This window comes from Haliotis rubra, unplaced genomic scaffold (assembly GCF_003918875.1).
Source record: "Haliotis rubra isolate DU_JTF1 unplaced genomic scaffold, ASM391887v1 Scf1508, whole genome shotgun sequence".
NCBI lineage: Eukaryota > Metazoa > Mollusca > Gastropoda > Lepetellida > Haliotidae > Haliotis > Haliotis rubra.
In genome coordinates this window covers 116049-126585 of record NW_025765457.1, presented here as the reverse complement: position 1 = coordinate 126585, position 10537 = coordinate 116049, and the positions used below count along the sequence as shown (strand labels likewise).

Sequence of the window (10537 nt, the reverse complement as noted above, 5' to 3'; positions counted from 1 at the left end):
TCATTACCTTTTGACCAACCAACTGACCAGAAACCAGATGGATGTCCTCTCCTACCGGTAACTGGGCGCCGTCTACAAACATATAACTGTGTGTACACTTATGCTTAAACGTTTACCATGTTCTTTTAAACCTACAAACACGAATAAGGCCACAAGATTCTTGAGTTCAAACAGAACTTGCATAGGCATGAATGTTTTACAATATTTACCCCTAATGTAAAAATGTTATATTTGGGATTACACTTTCATAGTTCTAGTGCTGTTTTGAGTCCAATCTTGGATTCAAATTCGCGTTTTCAGCGAGGACCCAAATCGCAAGCACACAAGGTCAGCAATCTAACCCACTCAGCCACTGAGACTTACGGCAACTGATACTCAAGATTGTTGCGTACTTTGAGTACCCTCTGACAAGGCATTGTGCAGCATCCATTGTCTGTCACAGTCTAATACAATGATACTGAAGCAAATTTACCTGCTGTTGTGATGAACTTTGCCATATCCGCTAGCCGTACAGCCTCTCCAAGCTGGTCCTCAACGATCTGGAAGAGGTGTGAGTTACCTGATAAACAATGACCATAAGCGCAGAAATGGAAACCACTTCACCTAGCCGATTGTTGTTAAAATTGTATAATCACAAAAAGATAGGATGACTAAGTAATAGACACATACTCCTGGCTCCGAAACGACTGTACTTCGTAAATCAGGTGAATCAACAAGCACCAGGTGGGACATTACCTTTTTGATGGCAGTATCTTTGGGATGAACGACAACATTGAGAACTTGAAGCGATGTATACGCAGTGTTCTGAAAGAGGTTCACGAATGCTCTGATCATGAGCTTTGTCGACATCTCTGCGGAAAATCCAGCATATCCCGTACCCAGGAGGGGGAAGCCAACAGACGTGAATTTCTGTCGGGATGCCTCTTGCAAGCACGAAGTGACTACTGAGAGAAATACCTGACCAGGAGAAGCAAATACATTTACATTATTTAAGGAACAAAACATTTTTGTTCAAGCATGGGCTTCGGTGAAAGGCGCCTATCTAATATTTGATTAGGCTCATTTTCGATTTACAAAAAGAAATATTGAAATATATATACAAGAGTAATTCAAATATAACATTGCATTCTGGAATCCATAAAACAAGTATCAACTGGTGACGGACCGTGAAGCAAGCACATACAGAATGTATTCGGACTATCTGATCCACACTTGAGTATCAAGTGAACAGAGTTTCATACCTTCTCTGCCTTCTCGTGCCCGCTGTTCCAAGAGTCTAAAATAACATGGTAAACCTTCTTGCATTTCAGTTTTCCTCCTTGAGTTTGTATCACGGTGCCGGGTTTAGCTCCCAGAGGATGTTGATGTCTACACTCATCCTGAATAACCTGGCCTCCAGCATCAAGGAGAGAGCCAGACACAGCTCCAACAGAGAAATCTAGATCTGCCTGTGTCGTGTTCACCAACACGTCGGCCTGGAGAACAGTGTCAGTATGGTACAACTGATGTTTTGCAAAGTGATAAGTGATAAAGTTAATATTTTAATTTTTTTCTTATTTTAATTTTGTTCGTTTTTCCAATAAGTATATTTTACATTGGACATAATGGACATTTAGGTTATATTTGAGTTATATTATAGTTCTAATTGTTTGAGAAATTGAGAGAATGTTTTTGAGAACAATCTCTTGTACAACACAATTAGTGGCGTACGTCAATACTTCATTGAAACAGACTGCATGATTAGACTGCTAGCCTATTACCTCCAACTGAGTGAGATCTCCAGTGATTGCCCTGATGGTCAGCTCTGAAACACATGGGACCCAAATAACTGCAGCAAATATGGCGTTACGGGTTTGAAATGGCTGAATATATTTGAAACAAAGGGTTTATTTCAAATTTGAAAATATTTCCTTTATTTGCAAGAGTATATAATGTGACTGTTTCATGATCCGTGAGTGTTTCTTTTTACCTTTAGTTCCCGCAGCTTTCTTCAAGACAACCTCCTTGCTAACACGGTGTTGATGGACTACCGATACACCATCCCTTCTCGCTATAAAGTCCTAGGCATATTCAAAACGTTGTTAAAGAGTCTGTAATTCGGTTACATCTCATTACATCTGTACATACCCGTAAATATTCGGATGAAATTGATCTTCAGGAACCCATTCTCGTGGTCAGACACGACTACATAGTCCGTACATCGTATTTGTGGGACCCAATTTTTAGAGATTTTGTTCGCCTGAGTATGTTTGTATATGATAAAAAGTAGACATATGCTAAACTCGAAGATATATAAACTTTTAGTTATGTGATGTCCAGAGAGGGTTCGCGGTACCCCCATGTGTGGGGGTTGGGGTTAAGGAGTTGGGGGTGGGGGTGTAACAGCAGTTGACTGAATGTCCGTCTACATTGACAACAATGTGTGAATACACTATGCTAGTTAGAAAATGATTTATATTCTATTTGGGATTACACGCTCACAGTAAAGTACAGATTCGAATCCACACTCGCAGAGTCAGTGACCTAATAGACAGCACACAAAGTCAGCGATCTAACCCACACAGAAACCGCGGTACTTTACTAAGAAAGAGTTATCCTAAACATAACACATGTTAGACAGAATGTGGGTTAGGCCTCATTTCATTACTTACTCATGAAGAGGGATACAGAGAAAAAGGACCCCAGCGAAAACGGACCCCCAAAAAATCGAGAAAACGGCCACCGTGCTGGAGAAAACGGCCTCCGGACCACGAGAAAACGGCCAACATAGTTGCACCAAGATCAAAAGATATTATATGATTATATATTGCCTAAATAATAGAGATTTACTTCCGATGAACAAACCAGTTTGATTGATTGTGTATTTGACAGGTAAGACTAGTTGATAAGGTAGTGTGTATATTGATCAGCGGATTAGTAGTACTAATTCCAACTTTCGTTCTTGTAGCTCTGCCATGGTCCCTAGTATGGCGATCTGCGTTCAGTTGTTGGTATTCTATAGCCTGTTTTATTTCTTATTGTACCATGTATTGTCATTTATAGTTCAAATGTTATCATTGGTGTTGCCTCCTTATCATGATATTGATTTAGAGATGAATAACAGTAGAATAAAGTACATGTAGTTTTCTGTTATATATAATGGCCGTTTTCTCTAGGCATAGAGGCCGTTTTCTCTAGCAGCGGTGGCCGTTTTCTCGATATATTTTTTGGCCGTTTTCGCTGGGGTCCGTTTTCACTATAACCCCATGGAGATCCGGGTTAGAATTGATCTTCAGTAACTCATGCTTGTCGTAAGAGGTGACTAGCGGGATCGGGGGTCAGACTCGCTGACTTGGTTGACACATGTCATCGTACCCCAGTTGCGTAGATCGATGCTCATGCTATTGATCACTGGATTGTCGGGTCCAGACTCCATTATTTACAGACCACCGCCATATAGCTGGTATACTGCTGAGTGTGGCGTAATCTCACTCACTCACTCATTTCACCACGTGATTATACGTGTGCCCTATCAAGTATTTGAAGATGTGTACCTTTCTCAGGACATCGTCGCCTCCATACAGGACAAATTTGGCTGTCTTTAGACTCGTGTTCTTGTTGTTCCGCAGGAATGTCTCCGTGGCAGTAAACATGATGTCTGCAGACCGCATGCTGGGGAATCTGTGAAACCCTGATCCAAGTGCAGGAAAAGCGATGGACCTTAAGTTTTGTTTGGAAGCCATTTCAAGGCACTGGGTGACCACATTCTTAAGTATCTGGGGAGGTAAATACAGTTTCATAATCTGTGCAATCGTGTTATCTAGGTACAGAGAAACATGACAAGATGTGGAAAAATGTAGATGGTTGGTGCAGAATTTGACTAAATTACGATCAACAGCACACTAAAAACTTCCAATGATAATATATAGTTCCCAGAACGGGAAAAGATGATCCCCACCTGTTCTGCCTCATCATTTTTATTCATCCACGGCTTCAGCACAACATGGAACACCTTCTGGCATTGGAGTTTCCCTCCCTTGGTCTGAGCAATGCCACCGACTTCCAGCCCAGAAGGACATGCCTTGGTCAGGTCCTCCTGAAGTTCCTTCCCTCCTGCCTCCAGGAAAGTGTAGGAGACAGTTCCTGCCAAGAGGTTGACATCAGTCCCTGTCGTGTTCACCAAGACATCAGCCTGTCAAGGAGCACATCATAGATGACCTTTGCAAACAGTGGCAGTACTAACGTGAATAAGAACTATGAGTGACGTGTTTGTCCTCTAAAGATCTTCATTTGCATTGTTTTAGTTGAGGGTTATTTATGGTATAAATGTACCTGTTGTTTGGCAATTTCTCCGTCGACCAGTTGTATTTGAGAGTTCATTCCTTCAGCTGAAACAATGGATGTTATACACAAGGGTCATCTATGTGAACACTCAGCCAGGAACAATCCTGCTAACAATCAGTGATTTGTATTTGCTTCGTAAAGACATTGTTAGTACATACACATCAATGACATATTCCACAATATTAAGTCTCAATTTCTCAGGTTTTCCCAAAAGGTTTAAACAACACAGACATAATTAAAACAATAGGAACAATATTGCTTTCAATTCATTCCCAGCAAGCCCATATTCAATACCTACAGAGTCATATTCAATACCCGAGATGCCCATGTTCAATACCTCACATCCCCATGTTCAATACCCGACATGCCCATGTTCAATACCCGACATCCCCATGTTCAATACCCGACATCCCCATGTTCAATACCGACATCCCCATGTTCAATACCCGACATGACCATGTTCAATACCCGACATCCCCATGTTCAATACCCGACATCCCCATGTTCAATACCGACATCCCCATGTTCAATACCCGACATGACCATGTTCAATACCCGACATCCCCATGTTCAATACCCGACATGACCATGTTCAATACCTGACATCCCCATTTTCAATACCCGACATCCCCATGTTCATTACCCGACATGCTCATGTTCAATACCCGACATACCCATTTTCAATATCCGACATGCCAATGTTCAATACCCGACATCCCCATTTTCAATACCCGACATCCCCATGTTCAATACCCGACATGCCCATGTTCAATACCCGACACCCCAATGTTCAATACCCGACATCCCCAACATGCTAATGTTTAATACCCGACATGTCCATGTTCAATACCCGAGATGCCCATGTTCAATACCCGAGATGCCCATGTTCAATATCCAACATGCCCATGTTCAATAACCGACATGCCCATGTTCAATACCCGACATCCCCATGTTCAATACCCGACATGCCCATTTTCAATACCCGACATCCCCATGTTCAATACCCGACATGCCCATGTTCAATACCCGACATCCCCGACATGCTAATGTTTAATACCCGACATGTCCATGTTCAATACCCGAGATGCCCATGTTCAATACCCGAGATGCCCATGTTCAATATCCGACATGGCCATGTTCAATACCCGACATGCCCATGTTCAATACCCGACATCCCCATGTTCAATACCCGACATGCCCATGTTCAATATCCGACATCCCCATGTTCAATAACCCCCGTTCCCATGTTCAATACCCCACACCCAGATATTCAATACCCGACTCGCCCATATTCAATAGCCGACAGCCCAATGTTCAATAGCCCACCTCCTCATGTTCAATACCGAACAGGCCCATTTTCAATAACCACAATGCCCATATTCGCTACCCGACAAGCACATGTTTAATACCCCAGCCCACACATGTTCAATACCCCACACCCAGATATTCAATACCGGACACGCCCATATTCAAAAGCCGACAGCCCAGTGTTCAATAGCCCACATGCTCATGTTCAATATTTCACACGCCCATATTCAATACCCCACATGGCAATATTCAATACCTCACACCCCAATGTTCAATAACCCCACGTGCCCATATTCCATACCCGACAAGTACATTGTCAGTACCCCACCCCACACATGTTCAATAACCCACATCCTCATGTTCTATACACTATGCCCATGTTCAATATCCCACACGCCTATATATAATACCCCACACATCAATTTTCAATACCTGACACGCCCATGTTCAAAAACCCACATGCCCATGTTCAATACCCCACATCCCAATGTTCAGTTACCCACGCGCACGTGTTTAAGTACCTAAAAATTAAAGCGACAATATTCACGAGTAGTCTATTGTTTTATTCCGATTGTATCCTGAACATGGACTTATAACATGGGACGTTAAACCTCACCAGTTGACTCACACAATGTGCTGATCACAACCGATATCCTGGGTATTGTTATACTTGCCTCTCCAGAAGAATTCTATCAACTTCTTGAATATTCTGTCTGTCTACATAGTCGGCGAGCTGGATATGATACATACACATATTTGGATGATTAGAAGACACGATGTACAATGCACTTTATAGGTACCCAATAATACTACATACTGTTACGTGTTGATTCCTCAGTTTAATGTAAATGGTTAAAGCCTGAGTCACACCAAGGTAGTTCTTAGTACGTGCTGCCCCGTCCAAAAAAATAATTGTAAAACGGGCTTGAACGGGATAGAACGTGGAAATTTTGTACGAATTTCGACGCTATTTCGAATCAAACAGATCTCAGTACGTCTACTTCGTCTTTACCCCATCACGAGACAGCTGGTATCACGATTAGACGATTAGGGTAAATTTGCCCGTTCAACCCCGTATGGACAACGTTTTCAGGCAGTACATAGTGAGTTCAGTCCCGTCCTTTATCAGTGGATATTCTTCTGAACTGGATCTATCTCGTTCTTAATACAAACAACCCCGTTCTAACTCGTTCTTAACTCGAGCAACTCTTTTTCAGACACTTCTTCCCGTTCGCACTACGTTCTCACACCTAATGCGTGCAAACGTAATAGCAATCACGTCCTAATCCGATTTCTATAATAACCCATCATATTTGAGGCGGAATGAGCCGGAGGGAAATTTCCTGCAGACTCCCGGAAATTCGAATTGCCTTCTAAAACTTCTTACTGCATTCCTTAAACTTTTCAGGATCATTTTGAAAATATCTAATGGCATTTGAAGTGCATTCTAACTTCATTCTAAGTATTCTTATTGCATTTTAACTGCATTCTAAGTATTCTGAACGTATTCGAGGGAGAATCGAAAAGGCAAGCCAATTCAAATCCTGTCAGAATGTCCCAAATGCGCCTCGAATGAGTCGGAATGTATCTCGATTACTGGAGTTCGGGTTGAATATTCTTCAAATGTATCGACTGCAGTTGGAATACAGCTCTGATGTACCTCGAATACATTTCGAATACAGTCAGAATGTCCCGAGTGCTATTCAAATGAGGCCTGACGTCATCAGAACACCGCCGAATTGCATAAAAACGTGGGCACCTCTCACTGAAACATCAGATAGCATTTGGGAGTCGCCAGTAAAAAGAAATAGTATGCATTGTCAGTATTCTAAAAATTCCTTCAGTATTCCGATTCATTCGAGCTGCATTCTATTACAATTGGAATGAGCAAAAATGATTCGAGGCAGATTCTAAGTAATCCAACGGCACATTTATAAATCTTGAAAGAAATGTTTATTTTGACATTCTCTCCCAAATGCGGTTCGAATTTTGGAGAAAAAAAATCTGTCTGGTTCTCCTTGATTCCTGCCAATTCGAAATAAGTGTGAAGGAGTCTTAAGTAGCCAACACGTTCTTGTCCGTTCTCTTTCCCCTTCAAAGTGTCATCAAACATGATGTGATTCTCAAGAAATAATTTAAAGACTCCTGATCATAAAGGTGGAGCTCCTCCATCAGTTGATGATAATGTCCCACAGCCTCTCAGGTTTAAGCCAGTTTCTCACCGAACAAGTTCTTGTTCTGTTCCACCTTTCTTGCTCTACTCTTGCTCCGCTTCCAATAAAACAATTCAGGAAACCAACATTCAACATGTTGTAGTTAATGTCAATGTCATTACATCGGCGACCTCCGGAAACCCTCGGTGGCTTCCGCCAGGGTTGACCTACATCTGGGTGTGTGCTGATATTGATTCTGAACCAAGAAGGTCTGTAGTAACTAAAAGAAACCACGAATCCGTTGGTATATGACCAGATGGCGGCTACATGAATACGTGCAAACACCTAGTTGCGGGTACAGCAACGTGCAGTGAAGTTGGACAAAGTACTGTGACTATGTGTCCCAGTCCACCCAGCTGTGAATGGGTACCTCGCTAGGATGAGAAAGCCACAATAACTCGGTGCGCCTAGTGGAAGCAAGAGTTGTATACTCCCCAGGGAGTTGAGATTGATAATACGATGTGACGTTAAGATTGAAATCCAGTGATCGAGGGAAAAATACCAGCGCCTTGAGCATGCGCTAGTTGCGTGGATATGTGCGCTATATAAAATACTATAATAAAAAAATAATAATTCGTTTTACGTGGTTCGCAGAATAACTCCCTATTCCGCGAGTGTCACACCATTCTAGCTATGGTGGTTGGTGCCAGTAGCACAATTCACAGTTAGGAGAGGATCTGAGCTCTCGAAGAAGCATTCTCATCCAAACCCTCAGTGTGATCAGTGTGATCATCAAAGCCCTCTGCATGGTCGCCTGTGTACCAGCAGAAATCGTCCAAGCTCCAGCAGTTCACTGGAGCCCTCTCTGAGAAAACTTGGGCCCCCACAGAGAGGACTGTCCCAGCCCTCGCCGAGAAGAGCAATGGTGCCCTCACCAAGACGACCGCCAGGATTCTCAGCACAGATGTTGGTGCAGTCATCGAATTCCCAGCCGTGTGGTCTACCGGTCCTCTGACAAGAGAGCCCAACAGCAGTCAAAACGCCGGAGGGAAGGAACTTCGAGAGGGCGACGGGAAACTTCGACGAAGACACCACGTCTTGAAGGGGGGCTGGAAGGGAATCAGGGGTTAGGTGGCCTCCCCCTGACAACGAAGGATATCCCCAGCACTTCCCGGGCATCAACAAACCAGGAGTGAGGTGACCTCCTTCTGGCAACGGTGGATGCAACCAGCACATCACAGACATCAACTGATGAGGGGCGAGGGTGCCTTCCCCTCCCACTGGTGGACCATGTCGACGATACAAATAGGACATCCACTTCAGCGTCTGCAGCTGCAACGTCTGAATGCATCATACACCATTGCCGTGCCCCCATCATGGACCAGTACAGCCATCTACTTGCTGTTCATGTACCGCCCTGTATTGGACAGTTTGGGGCCGGGGATTGATCACAGGATGTCATCCAGCAATGCCTGTTCATCCTCAACACTTTGGCACTGTGGCGGCTTGGGCAGCGATACGGGACACTGGAGGAGTTGATGACAGTCTTGAATGTAAGTCGGGAAATTCTGGGAGCTGAATTTCAAAGATACCCAAGTTGCCTTGGAGCCATTTGTTTGGCAGCCGGATGGAGTCATATCAACAGCGGCGACATTCCTCGTGGGGCTGGGCCAGCAGCACTCCTACACCGGCTGTGGCAGATAATGTACCCATGACAGATGGTGCGGAGCGGCTCCCACCTGAGGAAGACCTAGTTCAGCAGTTGGACGTGGAGAGGCTCTGGTCTGACGCCATGGAAACCACTGAAACAACGTTTCTGGTTTGCATACCATCATCCGTTCCACCCATTGATGAGGACCTCACAGAAGCATTCAACATTTTCACGCGGATAGGACCTGTAAGTGGCTGTTCCAGTATACGACTGTTGAGTCTCCACTAGTCACTCTCGTGGATTGGACACTGGTACAGGCTCCGAGATGCTGGTAAGTGGCATCACATGCTTCTGTGACCCAGAGATGTGGATGGCATCCATACCGACATGGCCTTCTTGGGAGGTGTCCCTAGGCATACACCCCCGCAAGGTCAAAGATGCATCGTCCGGCTTTATAACAAAATTCATCAGACAGTGCACCGAACCAGGAGTGTCGGCAAGACAATCAAGCGCTCATGCACGTGCCAGGCGACGTGACGTCATTGACGGTGGCCTAAGGCCTTGCAATTTGTTACTGCACGTGCAGCCCGTATAGATGCACACAACATGTGAAACTCTGAAATTGCTGTCACTGTCGAAAGCTTGATCTTGGGTCATTCAAACGTTCCCCAATTCACATGAGAAGTCACATGCACATCATGCCAAGATTAACATCTGCTCAACGTCATGAAGCCATTGGATCGGAATGGTTCGAGCAGGAATGAGCCAACAACAGGTGGCAGCACATTTCCAATGCCATCGTAACATGATATCTGCATGGGTCAGGCGTTATCGAAACAGTAATGACGTCTCCGACCATCCACGTTCTGGGCGTTCCCGACGTAAAGACGCCAAGACGGGACAGATGGATTCGGGTGACCATCACAGATACAGGTTCCAGACAGCAGTGACCACGTCCCAGACCATTGCCCAGTCCTTCAATGCTCATTTGCTAGCCTCTATGCGTCTTCGATGCACTGCTGTGCTTCACGCATACGGTGGTCATACCCGTTATTGACTTTGTGACTTCGCCGATTTTGAACTTCTGACGTCATCGTTATGG

General features: G+C 44.2%; 1 protein-coding gene across 1 annotated transcript; it reads right to left on the bottom strand.

Annotated features, from left to right (window-relative positions):
- Window positions 1-443: 443 nt before the first annotated feature.
- On the bottom strand, window positions 444-9816 carry LOC124270315 (protein mono-ADP-ribosyltransferase PARP14-like). Its single transcript, XM_046705361.1, has 9 exons — window positions 9751-9816; window positions 8607-8795; window positions 7854-7902; window positions 4312-4367; window positions 3938-4171; window positions 3534-3755; window positions 1242-1475; window positions 736-957; window positions 444-539 (listed from the first exon to the last, which is right to left on the bottom strand). The coding sequence occupies exons 1-9, from the start codon at window positions 9814-9816 to the stop codon at window positions 444-446; spliced, it is 1368 nt and encodes a 455-aa protein (XP_046561317.1).
- Window positions 9817-10537: the final 721 nt, after the last annotated feature.

Coding starts and splice junctions, on each gene's coding strand:
- LOC124270315 (XM_046705361.1), bottom strand. CDS start 9,816: ATGGATGCCATCCACATCTCTGGGTCACAGAAGCATGTGATGCCACTT. Junction 4,368..7,853: donor ACAGAACAAGAACTTGTTCG/GTGAGAAACTGG, acceptor CCATTGTTTCAG/CTGAAGGAATGAACTCTCAA. Junction 540..735: donor AAGATACTGCCATCAAAAAG/GTAATGTCCCAC, acceptor CACCTCTTCCAG/ATCGTTGAGGACCAGCTTGG.